The sequence below is a fragment of the Nesoenas mayeri genome, assembly GCF_963082525.1.
Source record: "Nesoenas mayeri genome assembly, chromosome: 10".
Classification (NCBI taxonomy): Eukaryota; Metazoa; Chordata; class Aves; order Columbiformes; family Columbidae; genus Nesoenas; species Nesoenas mayeri.
Genome location: NC_137560.1, coordinates 20495875 through 20512378, shown reverse-complemented (window position 1 = coordinate 20512378; position 16504 = coordinate 20495875). Strand labels below are relative to the sequence as shown.

The 16504-nt window shown below is 46.6% G+C and overlaps 1 protein-coding gene and 1 long non-coding RNA gene across 19 annotated transcripts in view; one reads left to right on the top strand and one right to left on the bottom strand.

The window, feature by feature from the left end:
* The window catches only part of SLC6A6 (solute carrier family 6 member 6), a 116131-nt gene that overhangs the window by 44380 nt on the left and 55247 nt on the right, over positions 1-16504 (top strand). For 2 of the 18 annotated variants that reach the window (XM_080350267.1, XM_080350276.1), the window contains exon 1: positions 14363-14498. The exons of 12 other annotated variants lie outside the window; for them this stretch is intronic. Coding sequence is in view for 1 of the 6 variants with exons in the window: in XM_080350282.1 (XP_080206408.1) it covers positions 15043-15073 (31 nt within the window). In the remaining 5 variants the exon portion in view is untranslated. 4 more of the 18 variants (XM_080350268.1, XM_080350277.1, XM_080350271.1 and 1 more) reach the window with 3 other exon arrangements.
* On the bottom strand, positions 9132-14759 carry LOC308043929. The gene is made up of 4 exons (XR_013922546.1): positions 14400-14759; positions 13744-13967; positions 13499-13560; positions 9132-9270 (listed from the first exon to the last, which is right to left on the bottom strand). It is a non-coding gene; the product is annotated as an uncharacterized lncRNA (long non-coding RNA).

The window sequence follows — 16504 nt, the reverse complement described above, 5'->3', positions numbered from 1 at the left end:
CGAGCCCTGGCATCTTTCAGTGGATTATTCCTAAAATAAAGAGGCTTTTCCAAGCCTGGTGGTTTCAGATGTTGTGATCGGTGTTTATTCATTTGTCCTCTCTTTCCATGGAACTGGCAGTGGCTGCTGTTTCTGTATCCAATACCACTGTTATGTCTGTTCCTCTAATCTAGCTACTTATATGGTCTCCACCGTCGTAATGTTTGAGCACATCCCAAGAATTAAAAAAATACTCCTAGAACAATAACAAACTCTCTCATTTTTCCTTCCCAGCCTGATCTTGAGGTTTTGCGCCTGTATGTGTGTGAGGAAAAGCTGAATTGAAGAAATGGGTCCTACCTTCAGCTGTGAAACCAGACGGGGAAGGGCTGGCCAGGAGAAGCCACCCCAGTGACCAGGGCTGTGCAAGGACAAGATGTGCTGCCCCTGGTTCTCCTGGTCCTTGGCCCCTGTTCTCTATGATTCTTGGAATCTGGCAAGCAGTGAAAGTTATGAGGAGAAAAGGGTAGACGTGGGGTTTTATTTTGCTGAGGAAAACCAGTATTTCTGCCTAGAGATGAGTTACCCTGAGGAAGTCTATTTATTTTGGCCACGTTTGGGTCAAGATCAGAGTTTCTGTGTGTTTCTTCTCCATCTTTTTCTGGGGATTGGTGTATACTGTTTCTGTGGACACTGAAGTCACCCGTGGCAAAGTTTATCCTGCAAATTCAGCCTCTGTTCTAGATGGCTTTCCCTCTAGAAGGCCGTGACTACTTTTTAATGGCTTGTTGGGAGCCTGGTCTTATCTGCTCCCTATGGCCCAGTTGTGGTGCTCTGGACCCACAGCCCTGGGGAAGGAAAGGCTGATGAGCCTTCAAGTCCATCAGCTTTGGGCTGTATCTATGGGGAAAAAGTGAATCCCATGTGCATGAGATGGGCTAGGTCTGTGGTGAAGGTTTAAGGGCATTAAATCCTACCTGAATAAGAACAAGCTGAAGCTCTTGCCATGTGTTCTGAATCCAAGAGGAGCAAATGGAAGAATTACCAATGTATAAAAATATAAGTAAACACATGCCAATGTTAATTGGAGGAACGTGTCCTTCCCACTGACCTTAGTCCATGTGACGGTACTTCTGCTGTAAGGGACATGAGCCCTTGATTTCTCGTCTGTAATCAGCAGACAAAAACCCCATTTCCAGCTGAGGGATTAAACTGCACGTGAGGAAATGATTGTGTGTGTACTCGACGCACCTTTTTTTAGACCTGGATCAGCGAAGAGAAGTATCGTTATGCCTCATATTTGGGCTGGAAACTGAGCAGTTTGCGTACTTGCAGGAATGAGATACAGTTGTCTCAGAAGTTTTTGTTGGCAATAGGACAGGCAGCTGTCAACACTTCAGTCTCGAAGTAGATGCAGCTTATTAGGACAGTTGGATATCATCAGATTAGCTGGGCTTGGAGATAGGGTGAGACAGGAAAACATATGACAAGAACTGGCATCGCAAACCCTCCCCCTTCAGAAATACTACCTCAAAACCAAGGAATGCTATGGTCCATCAGAGCCAATATCAATAGAATATATCCTAATTTAAGGGCAGACTTGCCAAGTATTTCAGCATGAGTTTCAGTGCCCCTGGTACACATAAAAGTTATGGCACCAGTTCTAGATTAGTTACTGGGGCTCTGGTAATGATGTTCCTGGCATAACACTCCTTGCAAACACATACTTTGGAGGAGTTCCCATACATATTTTATTGTCCACCAGAGCTGTGGTGGCAAGCTGTGTGAAATCTATCCAGAAAACTGGAAAAAATCAACATCGGAGGGAAAAAAACCTACAAAACCCAATCAAAGATGGCAAAGCCTTTCTAGTGTAGACCTAAAACAAGGTGGCTGGCTGTGTAAAAGTCACGGAGGACAGAGTTTTGGACTTTCTTTCAATACTCCTAGATGGCTGTCTGAAATCTACTGTTCAGTTTTGGTACCAGAAAGATGCTTGCAGACTGGAAACAATTCAAAGATGAATGGCAACAAAAGCAATAGCAAGAAATACCTGAGTGGCAGCAGGGACTAGTTTTGAAGAAAGCTTAAATAGACTTGGATCGGTGACAGACAAAGGTAGCCAAGGTCCTCAACAACACTCCACATGTATTTGAAAAATGTAAATGGCAGCAGGCAGATGAAGTGTTTGTCAGTGTGCGTTGCCGTGATTTGTTTCTTTTGTTCAAAACCTTTTTGTTCTGAGCACGCTTCTCTTTTCAGAGCTTGAGCCTTAGCTTTGCAACCCAAGCAGCTGGGATAGAATCACAGAATCATCTTGTGTTTCTTTAGGACTTTTCATGAGATGAAGCCCAAATGGTTTACAAGGGTAAATTAAAGGAGCTTCATGGTAAAAAAACTTGAAAAAAATAAAAAGGAAGAAAGGAGGAGGAGGATTAATTTATTTCTCCCAAAATGTGGTTGGCTCTGGAGTTAAAGAAAATAGGACCTGGGTTGTCCAGTGGGTGAGATCCTTCTCCCTTTACATTACAGAGTCACAAAGGATTTGTTATCCACTCTTAGTTCATATCTGAGGACACTGTGAGCACAGAACAGAACAGCTCCCCAGTCATCAATACCGCACCGCGACAAGCAGCACCAGGACTAGACGTTTTATCAAAATACAGGGGAGGAATAAGAGACAGAATTGCGATTTCCTTGAAGGGTGTTAGGCTTCATCATCACAACTGCTGCCTCCATTCTTAATGATGAGGATGTGCAGTTTGAGTTTGAGGTTATTTCCGTGCTGAGCGTCACCCCTGCTTGCTCAGGACTGACTGGAGGTTGCCAGAGCAACATCAAAACCACTTCCTATGGAGTATGAACGTGCTGTGCAGCCTCCCAGGACTGCACCCTCAGCAGAAGTGATGAAACTGCAGGCAGGAAATGCAACGCGAAGGACTAAGAGGTGTGGAAACCATAAATGGGGATGTAACATCAACCACTTCTTAGTCAACACTAAGGGAAAATAGGAGTGTGGTGGCCTTATATTTAAAAATCTATTCCTTTGTTGAGGCAACTTTTATTCTGTTAGTAATTAAGAGGAGACTGCTTTGTAAAGAAAAGAAACGATTTTGTTTTAATTTGAACAGCTCCCTTAAAATACTATTTATGTGCACACTGGGCCTGTGTGACATTGTTTTAAGCCTTATGCTTGTATTCACCATTCATTTAGCTTTAATTACTGCCAAAACCTTAAATGCGAGGGCATATGCAAAACCTGCTGGGTGATGTGCAAAATCTTTCAGTGTTGGAAATTTTTCTAATGGTGAAATACTTTATTAATTGCTTCTATTTTATCTGATTACTGGCTATTGCCACATGAATTCTGAGGGCTTTGCAACAAGGAAGATCTGCACTCCTTAAATTGTAACTGTGGATACACTAAAATACTGTGTAAACACCAGTATTCATTATCGTTCAGACAATTTTCAGTTTCAAACAAACCTTCCATGAGAATTTAGCCAAGAAAAAGATAAGGGATTCACATCTGGGCTGTTTACTAATAAACCCCCAAGCATTTCCGTGGAATTTGATTTATTCCTCAATTGTACTGGTGTGATCCTGGGAAGGAAAGTTGAAGATCTGCTTGACCTGGAGGTTCTTTTCCAATACACTTCCTACTGGATTCTGTGAATTGGGGATTGCTTGAGCAGCGTTCCTGCTCAAAGTGTTCCCGGTGCTTTGGTGTCCAGCTCGGTTGTCGCATCTCCTTGGCTGTAACAATAATACAGTGACTTCTACTTGTTTCCCCTCATATTCTCAGAACCATTCAGATTTTGGTATATGCCAAACGAATCATAAAAACATGGACCAGGAGTCTGGGGCGGTTATTTCTGCGAGCACTGTTGGTGAAATTCCTCCTGGAATATTGTAGCTGGTTGTTAAAATATCACCTTGCCTAGAAAGCCTGGGCAGACTGAGACGAAGAGGAAACACCAGAGAGCTTGAGAGACTCACCTATAATGAAAGATAGAAGAAAGGCTTTTGAACCAAAAGACAAGCAGTGATTTTGACACGAGCACCAACACAAAGGTCACTGTTTATACAGAAACATGGGAAAGATCTTATTTACATTATAGCTGAGCCAAGGAGTGTGGTTACTATATATGTATCCCCTGATTTATTCACAACATGGCCAACATGATGTGTTGTGTAGCTGTGATCCAACCAGGTCAGAGTCCCACTTGAGCCATTGACTTAAACTGGTTGTTGTCACCAAAGCTCCCTGGCCACAGCACTTCCCTGGGCAGCACCCAAAGGGGGGGCAGGTGTCTTGTAACCACCTCCCCTGACCCAACAACAGTCACAGGGAAGTGTTGGGCTAATAGTGTGGAATCGGTGAGAAGAAAATGCCCTTTGACTGCTAGAAAAATTCCAGCTGTTAGGCTGGCAGGAAGGTACCCACAACAGACCCACTGCGAACAGCTGGGCTGCGCTTAAAACTGGGTTGTGCAAAATCTTAGAGACGATGCAGGATGGAGCACAGGTAGGGAGCCAGCTGGCTGGCGAGATGCTGGAGATCTGCAGAGATCTCCGTGGGTCTGCGGCTTCTCTTCCATCTCTGGTTTCTGCCCTCCTGACGTTTGGGTGCGTTGCTGCCTTGCCATGTGATTTGTTTTATAACCCAGAGGGGACAGCTGAATTCCTTCTACAGCAACAATATTTTTTTGTGGTGCCAATGCCACGACCTTTATTCATGACAAACAAAGCACAAATGGGGAAAGCAGGGTGGAGCTCCATCAGAAATGTGATGTAAACAGCTAGAAAGACGTGGCTGCGCTCCTCCAAAGCCATTTCCCACCAGGTGAGAGTCAGAGCAACACCGCAGAGATCCTATCTGATATTTTGTTAAGCTAATTGCCTATACCTAAAAGTACGGTCTAAGGAAAAATGACAAACTGAACTTTCACTCAGATTGGACAACAACATCAACAACAATAGCTTCCAAAGGTTTTGATGGAAACAAGCTCCCATTCCAGGTGTCTGCTGACATTTTTTAAAAAGCCAGCTGCTTTTCTAGTATTCATGAAAGTAACATGAACAATTCAGCAGGAGAAGAGCTCCCGTTTTGTTGTGGAAACAGTCTCTGCAGTACCCTTGAAAATTCATCCTGGGGCAAGTTTGAAATAATTCATGCTTTTGCTCTTACAAAAATATCTTCATGTTCGGACCAAACAGCTGTGATGCTGCTGGAGAGCGGCAGAAATAGAACCTGGATTCTAAACCTGTGTCTGACTGGGAGAACTGGGAGCTTGGTCTCCAAGGAGGAAAGTGAAAATCAGGCAGCAATATTTGCAAAGCTGCCAGGAGCTGCAGGGTGGCACAAATTCAGCTTGAGGGATAAAAGAGCACACGGAGGGCAACCCAAACCCGCTTCGGCTGCTCCACAGATTGCTGGGATGTGCTTCCCAGGGAAACGTGGGAGCATGAGGACAAACTTTCACACTTGCCTCCATGAAATGGTCTTTTGAGGTCCCTTCCAATCCAACAAGCTCAACAGGCAAACATGCAGGAGTAAAAATAAGAAAACTTCAGGTCTTTGGCGGACAGAGACAGTAAAATCGCTCAGTGTCACAGGCAGCCTGTGACAAACTGTGCACAAAATAACAACTGTTTGTGGGCCATTTCACAATCAACAAGTGATAAGATTGGGCTTTGATACAAATGAGAGATGACTAGCACCGGCCAAACAGATTTAAAGGCACAAATCTGGAATTCTTGTGTTTCACGCTGAGCCTATTCCATCCCCCCCACTTTTCCACATTCTCCTGTGTAGAGACAGCAGAGCAGGATTGCTCTGGCTGGGAGACACAGGCAGCAGCTGCTCTGCAAGGATGCAACGCTGGGTTCATATTGCTCTTTGCTTTCTTGATCACAGGACCAGTACTGGGTACCTGGCAGGGAAAGCATGCCCGGTTTGGGGGCAGTCCCAGCTGAATGCTTCGTTACCAGGCTGGAAGGATGCGGGTGTGATCTCCTGTGTGGGTGGATCTCAGGGAGGCAGAGTCCCATCATTGCTGGTTTGCGTTGTGTTTGACACAACAGCTGCAGGGCCAAGCAGGGCAAAGGGGGTCCTGTGCACCCCCAAACCTGAGCCCAGGGTAGCTGAGAGTCCTAGGTAGGTTGGGGGAGGCATTACAAGCTCACGTTGTGTATTGCTTTACATTAATACAGCTTTGTGATTACACACTACTTTGCTTGGATGGGCATTTAAAATAAAGTGTTAGTAAACGCTATTAGCCACGTGTGAAGGGAAGATCAGATGTCTTTTATTTTTTTTTCTTTTTTAAGGAACAGTAAATAACCCACAATTTTCAGAAAGAGAAGTGTTTCTAAAACCAGGAAGGAGCCAAACACAAAGCGGTGACTGCTCCTGAATCCCAGGGTGTGTCCATCGGTCCTGTCAACTCTCCTTATCTCTGGCTGGGTTTATAGAGAGGAGAAACGTAATGGTGATCTGCTGGGCCTCCAGGATGAAGGCCGGGAATGCCACGTGCCTGTGTGTGCATGGGCCAGGCAGGGTGAGGCTGCCAGTGCATGGGTTTTGGGGCATTTTTGTCTCCTTAGCATCCCCCTCGTTCCAGCTTCTCTTCTTCCTAAATGGCTCAGTCTTTCAGGAGGTGGGGAGGAAACGCCTTGCAAAAATACCGTTGTCAGGGCCGCTTCTGAACAACACAGCAGATACACATGCTATTAACACACAGGGACAGGCACGAAAACTCCCTAAAATTCTGCCTTTCTCATAACAACACCAAGTGAGTCACTCTGGCCCCGGGCCAGGACAGCAGCTCACTGCTCAGGAAGCACCTGGGTAAAACTTTCCAAAACCTGGATCTGCCCAGGTTGGGAGATAGGAATCAGGTATCCCGTAAGAGAAGTGCAGGGATGCCGCACGGAATATTGCTGGATTTATTTTAGGCAGCGGAGATTCTGGCTGGAAGATCACTTGAGAGCATGCCAAAGGCCCAGAAAAGGTAACTGCTTAGGGGAGGCTCAAGGTCAGCCGAGCCTGCCAGCCGCTCCTCGGTGACATTGCTGCCCCGCGGAGCAACGCGCTGCCGCGGAGGGGAAAGCCGAGGTGTCCTCCTGGGAGCACTTGGGCAATGTGTAAAGTGTTTGTGCCCAGCGGACGGCGGACACGGACGTGCCAGCAGCTGTCTGAGCCACCACAACGGGGTAGCCCACTGTAGTTTTAGTCGGTGTTTATTTCAGATGAAATTGTGGCCTGAATGGTTGATTTTTCTTAGTTTAAATCATATATCAATAAGATATCAAACAGAAGTCAAAACAGGGCCTGTGTTTTTGGCACACTCCCCATCACGTGAAGCTGCCGGTGATGGAGCCGGTTTACAAGCCAAATACAGACAACTAAAACCCACAGGTCTCCTTGAAGAGGAACCCCAATGGCTTTAAATTCTAGGAAGAATGTGATGTTAATGCTACGGGTGGTCCTTTCCTTACATCAACCTAATTACAGACCAATGTGAGGCATGTCTGATTCCTAAAGCGAGGGCCAAACCCAGAGGAACCAACCAGCCTGGAACTCAAGTGGTCTCGCTGGCTTTTGGACACAGTGGAGAGGCCCAAGTGAATTGCTGGTCAGCTACCTGGAAAGAAAATCCACTCACATATCCAAAGGTTTTCACTGGGATTTTCAAAGGCTTGTGAGCAATTTAAAGTCAGTGAAAGGAACGTACTATAGAATGAAAAATATAGGTATTATTAAAGAATGTCTCCAAACTGAAACCCAGCCAGTTGAGCGGATGCTGCTCCGTGGCTCTGCTGGCCAAAGCGCAGCTCCCGCTGGCTCTGCCTCCCCTGGCACCAGATGCGAGCGGTTTCGTTTGCCATTTGGACTGGTAGCCTAAAAAAATCAAAGTGCTGTGTCTTTAAGTTTGTATTACATGTTTGCTTCCCAGTTTTGTGAATTAAAGTCATGTAACTGGATGAGCAGTTACTGGATAGCTTGCAGGGTTCAACTGAAATGTTCTGGTTTTTCTGGATGCTCAAACATTTGATGTCCTTTCTGTGCGCAGTGCATTAATTCACCTGGCCAGAAACTCTGTCTGTCTGAACTGCTAAAAGCAGGCATTGGGGAATGGTTTTGTTTCTTACAGTGTTTTCTCTTAGTGTTGGCCTACACCTGCCAATGTAATTTGTCAGAATAAACTAGGTACTTTGAAATCATTTTTTATACACTATTAGTAAGTGTTTCACCATCACTTCGAGAGGGAAGGGAGCAGAGGGACCCATAAGCAAATAAAAAGAAATATGAGCATGTATGAATTCACTCAAGTGGTCACTCTTCTTCCTCTTCGGTGAGTTTAATCCATTGGCTCATCTGATCAGTCATGGAAGTTGAGAGGGCTCGGTCGCATCAGTGAGCTCACACCACAGATTTCTGGTCTATTTTCCACTGTGCTGTCACCCGGGATGTGGTCAGGCCAAGCCTGCCCAGCTCGGTGACCAGTTCCGAATGGAATGGAAGGTGTTCTGCATGGCAGCCTCCGACCCTGCTGACCTTCTCTATCTTTTCAGAGCGGGTCTGCCACAACTTCTCCCCCATCTCCTCACCTACATCTCTGGCTTCCCAGCTTTCATATCATCTTTGCAGGACCCGTGTAGCCATCTCGGCTCTGCAGGAGCTGCTCTGCTCCTGGGGCCAAGGAAATCTCTCTGCAGGCCACGCAACAGCACAATATTCAGCTGCAACATGACAGGTGTGTTATTAGCAGGGAAAGAGGCGCGTTCAAAATGTGCATCATCTCCACGCGCACCTCGTACTACTGGAGCAGCGCTAGCACAGGACTTCACTGAGCGAATGTTGAGCTGCAGGGACTTGAAGCTTTACTTTCAGGACTGAAAATGTTAAGTCTGGCCATGTGCAAGGACATGCCAACATAAGCAGGATTTACTTTGGTCCGCGGGCAAAGCTCTGAGCAGCTCAGCGAAGCACAGACATGCTCCGGTCCTGCGAGAGTGAACATCACCCGAACCCAGCAGTGCAAACCCCAAACCGTTCTGCATCGTGTCAAATAATGACTCCAGAATTAGATACTACAAGATGACTTTTTTATTATTAGTATTATTATTATTTCCATCAAGTGCATTCAGAGGCGTAGCCTTTTCAGGGCTTGTGTCTTGGTTACTAATAGAAGCGTTTGCCTTCTTCTGGAAAATTGAATTCATGTGATAAAGAGGAACTTTAAAATCAAATTCTGGTGAAGAACTTCTGGTATGAGTGCTCTTCTGAAATACAGAAGTGGAAAATGCAGATTATGGGGTAGAAAAATGTTTTGTGAGGTTTTTTTGCATATTTTATATGATAGAACAATGCCAACATTAAAAATAATCCATCACCTGTTGATCTTGTCTCATTTTCAGAAAATTTAGGCAGGAATCACAAGATTTGATAAGAACTGTTATGTAATAGTTCAGGCAAAAAAATGATTAAAAGAGATAAGTTACCATACATCCAGTACTAGGTAAGCAGATTAAAAAGAAGAATACTGGGAAGTACAATAACTGGATTTACTAATGCCACATAAAGTAAAAAGATGAGCATGAATCTGAATTGTTGCACAGAGCAAGTGCTGCAGAATTTCCCTCGGGGAACAATCCTCGATTGGCACAGCGTGGTCAAAGAGAACAAACCGATCTTTATTGTGTTCAATTGTTGTGATTCTGTTTAAAAGTTCGAGGATGTCAATTTTAGCATGTGGAATGCAGTTGTGAAAGAAAATGGGTTTCCGGAATTTTTGGTGATTGTCTCAAATCCACACACATACTGGTTATTTTAATTTAAGGAAAAAGGATTTTGTTGCTTTATCCTGTTACATAACACTGGATCTATTCTCCCTTCAACACACAAGTATGTTTATCATTAATCTTAAAGGGAAACAGTCGTCTTTCAAAATCCTTTCTGAATTTTTTATCTGTCTTTTTTTTTAAGTTCAATCCCAAATAACTGGATATGAATTGAAGATGAAAGCACTTTTTAATTTTTTAAATTAGATTACTTTAACCTCATTTATGCATAGTTCTTATACTGCTCTTCCCAACAGTAACAGTCAAGAAAACAACCCCATTTTTTTAGAAGTTACTTTAAAAATGCAAAACATACGGTTCATACGGCATCCAGCAGGAGACGGAGTACCTGTTATTGGGTTTTAGATCATTTTTATGAAGCTGGCTGGGTTTCAGTTTGGAGACATTCTTTAATAATACCTATATTTTTCATTCTATAGTACATTCCTTTCACTGACTTTAAATTGCTCATAAGCCTTTGAAAATCCCAGTGAAAACCTTTGGATATGTGAGTGGTTTTTCTTTCCAGGTAGCTGACCAGCAATTCACTTGGGCCTCCCCACTGTGTCCAAAAGCCAGCGAGACCACTTGGGTTCCAGGCTGGTTGGTTCCTCTGGGTTTGGCCCTCGCTTTAGGAATCAGACATGCCTCACATTGGTCTGTAATTAGGTTGATGTAAGGAAAGGACCACCCGTAGCATTAACATCACATTCTTCCTAGAATTTAAAGCCATTGGGGTTCCTCTTCAAGGAGACCTGTGGGTTTTAGTTGTCTTTGCGTTTGGCTTGTAAAACCGGGTGGACGGCTCCATCACCAGCAGGTTCAGATATGGGGAATGTGCCAAAAACACAGGCCCTGTTTTGATTTCTGTTTGATATCTTATTGATATATGATTTAAACTAAGAAAAATCAACCATTCGGGCCACAATTTCATTTGAAATAAACACCGAGTAAAACTACAGCAACTTAGTGGATTGCGTGGATTAGTGAAATATCCTGTACGTAACAGCAATAGCAACAATTCTGTTCCCTGGTTTAGTAATGCTGAAAATCTGCAATCCAGAGTCACTGCATGATGTGCAAATCCCTCACAAAATCTGCCTCTCTTTTTCAAGCTCAGGATCCTTTGCCATACAGGGGAAGCCCAAAGGTTGCCCCATATAGCTTGGTATAGATTAGGGTTTGGAGAATCGTTAATGTGATGAACTTATTCAAACCATCTTTTTCCCATTCTCACTTACACCCATCTTTACAGACAGTGCTGTCCACTTGTCCCCTCGATTTCTGCTGGACTTTGTGCCTGGATAAGTTTTGCCTTTTTGATTTTAATGGTTATATCTAAAATCTCCCCAATCCCTGCAAAACCTGCTCCTTGCTCATGCCCTGCCTTGGACCTGAATACTGAAACATCATATTCCCTTTGGCAGCCACACGTTGAAAAGAAACGAGTTTTTGTCCTGAAAAAGGAAGAAGTATTAAATCCATTTCTATTTTGAAATGCATGAGAACTTGCTGATGTGCATATTTTAGGCCGTGGTGTGATACTTCTCCCCCCACCCACATCACCTGATAGAAATCAGATCTAACTCTGCCATTTGCTTGTGTTAATATGCATCCACCTGCAAAATGAGACCCTCGCATCCCTGCCCCTCCAGAGCTCTTTCACAAGGTACAAACACAGTGAATCTTCCCTGACTTTCTTGCCTTCTCAGTAGATTTCCACACGTTGTAGCCAAGCTGGGGATTTGGCCCAGTGTCTTTTTTAAACCCTGTGACCCAGACACGGAGATTAAAAAAGAGTTATGTTATTGGATTAAAGAGATACAAGAGGTGCTCACTGTATCAGCACCCAACACCTTAAAACTCCAGAGAGCAGCTCAGCATGTTAATGGTGAAAACAGTCTCTAAGAAGGAGGGAAAAAGCGAAAGAAAGTGATTACTAACCCGTGCCTTGGGCTGGGGGGCAAAAACCTGATGCTCTGCCTGGTGTGCAAAGCAGCCACAGGGACATTATATTCTGCTTTCTATAGCATCGTAATATTGGACACATTCAAGATCTGGGCTACAAGTAATTTGAACTACACTTACCTGTAACCAGGGTGATTTTGGCCTGTCTTGGTTAAGTTTGGGTTAATGCCTTTATGGTGCGGTTTTTAAGGGGTCAGGCTTGATTACACTCTGAACGGCACCAGCGCTCATTGAAATGAATAGAACTGCAGAAGTAAAACTACTAATAGATTAAAGCCAGACCTACAGGAAAAGGATAGTAATTTCAGGCACCATTTATATGCCTAATATTATACACATGCTTATGCTTTGTAATTTGGACTTTAACTTGTGATTTCAGTTACATAAGAGAGCCAGAGGAGCCAGAGGCATTAATGCTCCCACAGCTGATGGCAGAGTTCCCCCAAATATTCATCAGGCACATTCTCAGTAGTTGTGCTGTCTCATAATGAAACAGCAGACAGCAATGTACATATTGATGACACAAAAGGACTCATTATTATTATTATTATTATTATTATTATTATTATTATTTCACTTATTCTAGGTACTGTTTACATGCTTCTGACTTCAAAACAGCTTTGGCTGTTGCTTTTTTCCCCAAAATGTATTTTTTTTTTCCAAACACAGGGAGCAACCATGTGCTTTTTGTGTGGCTGACTTTAAATGAGTGAGAAGCAACAGGAGACAGAAAATGCAGGCTTTGATTCCTCTAGAGAGCTTGAGCAAAATATTCCGCTGCTGTCAGTGGTACAGCTGTGCTGGCAGGATCCTTAGCACAGACCGGGCTCCAGCCACTGCTTAGATTTCACCGATGTGCCTGCCGGTTCCTAACCTGCATCGAGGCATCCGCGCTGCGATTGAACAAGTGGCTGTGCCGGTGAGAAATGTTTTGCTTCGCTCCCTAGTGTGGCCAGAGCCACCTGTGTTTGTGGTCCCTCGTGAAGTCCCACAAAATTCTAGCTGCCTTCAGCAAAAGATACCTCCCAATCTGAAGCTGCAGCACACAAGAAACCTGACCCAGAAGATGCAGGTGGCAGCGTGTGCTACATCATGTTACTAGTTTAAACCAGGCTGTTTAGTGGAAATGTGTCATCAATTAGCTGTATACATCCCAAACCTGCATCTATTTTTCAGTTAAAAACCTATTCACTTTGCACATCAGCTCGGCTACTGGAAAAATCACAGAGTGACTGTGGCAAGCTGTATCGGGCACGCTGTGCTGCCAGCACCGAGTGTGCGGGAGCGGTGCAGCTCTCTGTGCTTTTGCATGAACCAGCTGAGGAAATCAGCCCTTTCTAGAGACCCCCTGGACGCTGCTGTGATGGAATTTGATCCCCCGGCAGCCTTTGTATAGATGATGGGCTCCAAACGTGCATTGACCAGTGACTGCTGCCCTAGTTTATGGTGTAGGAAGGCAGGGTCTTTCTTGTACCTGGGAAAGACCACTGGGACTTTCGCTCTTCTCTGGTCCATCTTCACTGTTCCCAGTGCAAGGTTAGCACCATGGGACTTCTGCGAAACACAGATGGCCCAAAAATCTCCTTTTCCCTGCTGCTCTGCCCCCCACAATGCAAACAGTATTTTGCGGTACAGAGCATCTTACTAAGTCTTCAACAGGGGTTATATGCAAATGCCCAGCGAGTCTGTATGCTGCTTTTACCTTTCAATAACGGAGCTAGAGGAGATGTGGGTAGGAGAGCAAAGAGTCTTATGCCCGTTCACCTGCAGGAGAAAAATCACCAGCTTTCAGTGCAATGAAACCCAAAGCCAGACAAAACGCTGCCCTGCTCATTCCTCCTGCCGATCGCCCCGGCCGCACTTTGTTCTCACGGGCCGAGCGGTGCCGGGAGCTGCTCTTTTGGGAGGAGACGGAGAAGTGCGGAGACATCCCGGTCTCCCACGCACCTGCCGAGCCACGCTGCTTTGTGTTCCCTCCTCCTGCAGGAGCCGGTTGCCGAGACCGAACGCCTCAAAAGCCTTAATGAGCGACACCGGGGACAGAGCCCGAGCTCCCGCCGCCTTCCTGGGGCCGGGAAAGTGGCCGCGGAGGAGCAAAGCCGGGGCCTGGGTGAAGGGACGAGAGCGCCGGTGACAGTACCATGAGATGCTTTGTCTGCGAGTGGGGCGCTCTTTGTGTAAAGACAAAAAATAAGTTGTTTTTCTTTTTTCTAATATGTACATATATATGAAGTGAGGAGAGCCGCGGCAGGCAGCCCTTCGCTCCGCTCCCCGCCCCAGCGCTCCCCGGGCCAGCTCGGGGGCGGCCCCGCTCCCCGCGGGGGAAGGAGGGCGGCCCGGGGCGGCCCCCCCGGCGGCAGCGACCGCTGCCTCGCACCCGCTCGCCCCTCCCCACCGCCCTGCGGCCGCCTGCCAGCCCGGGCTCCGCCGCCGTGTCTGCGGCATGGCCCCTCCTCCCCCACACCCCTTCCTTTAGGCTCCCCCCTCCCCAGCAAAGAAGAGGCCGTGCCGGTGTTTTTCCACTCAGCAGGATGGGTGATGCTCAAAGCTCCCTCATTAGACAACAGACACGAGAGGTCAGGAAGAAAGCGCTTATAAATTACCGTTTCCTCCCGCTCGGCGCTGCTAGTCGCGCCGCACCGCTCCGCCGGACGCGCCGCAGGGGCGCAGCGGCGCGCAGGCACCGCGGGCAGCGGACGCAGGTACCGGCGCGTCCCGGGCGGGCGGGGAGCGGGGCTGCTCCTGCTCCGGCTGCTCCCGCCTCTGCTGCGGCGGCGGGGCTGGCGCAGATCGAACCCCGCATCGAGCCCCGCTGCCGCGGCCAACAAAGGGGCGGCCGCTCCGCGCCCAGCGGAGCCGAACCGAGCCGGGCCGGGGGCGGCGGCGTCTTCCCTTTGTCCGCGCTACCTCGGGTGCGCTTTCCCTCCCCCCCGCCCCCTTCTATTTTTTATTTATCCATTCATTCTTCTTTCAACCTCCCTCAGCTGTCTCATTACCCTCGCGGGTTTTTTTCTCCCCAAGGGGTTACTTTCATTCCCCCCCCCCTTTCCGCACCTTGCGTTAACTTTTTTTCGCGATAACAGTTCACAGCAATTACCCACTTGCTGGCGGCCCTCCAGCGCATCTGCGGAGCACGCTGCTCTCCTCGGCTATTTTTGCCCGTTTTCTCTCGCCTCCCCACCCCTCCCCGCTGTATTTTTTCTGGCTGTCGTGCGCTAACCTCAAGTGAAGAGGCTGCTACAGGCAATGCTGCATCTGATGTTAATGGGCCTACCTGGTTGGTAATACCGCTGGATGCTTCTTCCTTTTATCACCCTCATTTTCCTTTTATTTTGTTGATCCTTGGCATGCTGAAATCAAAGTTGTGATTGGAGTTTGGAAGAAGAACGCAGGGACTGCACAGGGCAGGTTACCGAGGTCAGTTTGGTGCAAAGGGGTCGTAATTCTGGGTTCGTCTCGGAAACTTGGATCCAAAATTCACCCGTTGGCTTTAAGGTAATGAATGCCCATCTCTGCCTGATATTGTAACAGGCGGCATGTGGGAGGACTTGCAAGGTTTCCATATAAGAACATGGGAGAATTTATTTCACGCTGGTGAAGAAATGTGCAGAGTATGTGTTATTTATGAAATGGAAGGCAAGCTGTGTTTCCTGTAGGCGGCTCTGAGAATGGCAAAACTTTGTGTATAAAGACTGTGAAAGCTGATTTCTGCTCTTTAGTAAGAGGTACGTTTAAAGGAAAGCACTGATGAAGAAGTAGTGGTGGGAGAGGATTCAGATAAACACAAAGAAATATAACCCCCTGTGTATTCTAGCACGGTTTGTGCCAAGGTGTAAAGATGGATGTTTTTGGTCAGTTCCCATTATTTTAACCGTATTGGGAAAGGCATTAAGAAAATGTGCCGAGAGAAGCTGGTTACGTTGATAGCGCTATTTTGGTAACTGCGTGTTTTTTTTTTTTAATTGCTTGCATGTCAAAATATTTTGAATTTTGGACTAGCGAAAGAGTGAGACAGCCCTGATCGGGGGACATGTCATCGGCTGTGTAATTCAGAGCTCGGGTGTCAGTTGCTACCGGTTTAGATTTTATGGCTTTTGGTTTGAGGGTAAATCAGCCCATTAAAACCTGCTGCTGTGGAATTTGGAAGGGAGAGTCGTTGCTGAAAACCCTGATGGTTTTTGACAGCCGGGTGTTTACCTCTGGGTCTGCGTTTGGGCGAGCTGACTGCTTTTTGGCATTGCCTACCTTTGCACGAGTACTATGGAAAGATTTCCCTGAAGGCTGTTGGGGTTTTTGGAAGCAGAAGGTGCGAGGCAGCCAGCAGCGCGACGGTGACGGTGTCCTCACCCAGAGTGAGCGGCGGCTGAAGCCGGAGCGTGGTGTGAGGACGCCTCCGTTGCCTGGCTTAGGCTGACACTGGCAACTTCATTTTTGGCACTTTCAGAGATAGCATCTTTGTGTTTCCTCTTCAGCTGTCTCCTCTCTGCTTTGCATTTTTTTCCCTCTCTATTTTCCTGCGTCTCACCTCTGTTCCTTCCCCTCCCCACCTCTCACGGTTTGGGGTGCGTTGAGGCTGCACCCACTGGAGGGCGCAGACACCCTTCCCTCCCCGGGGGCACCCGGACCCCCAGCCTGCGGGCGGGCGGAGGGGGGAAAGGCCGTTCCTTGCTGTAATTTATTAACCCGCAGCTTTTACCGTGCGGCGTTG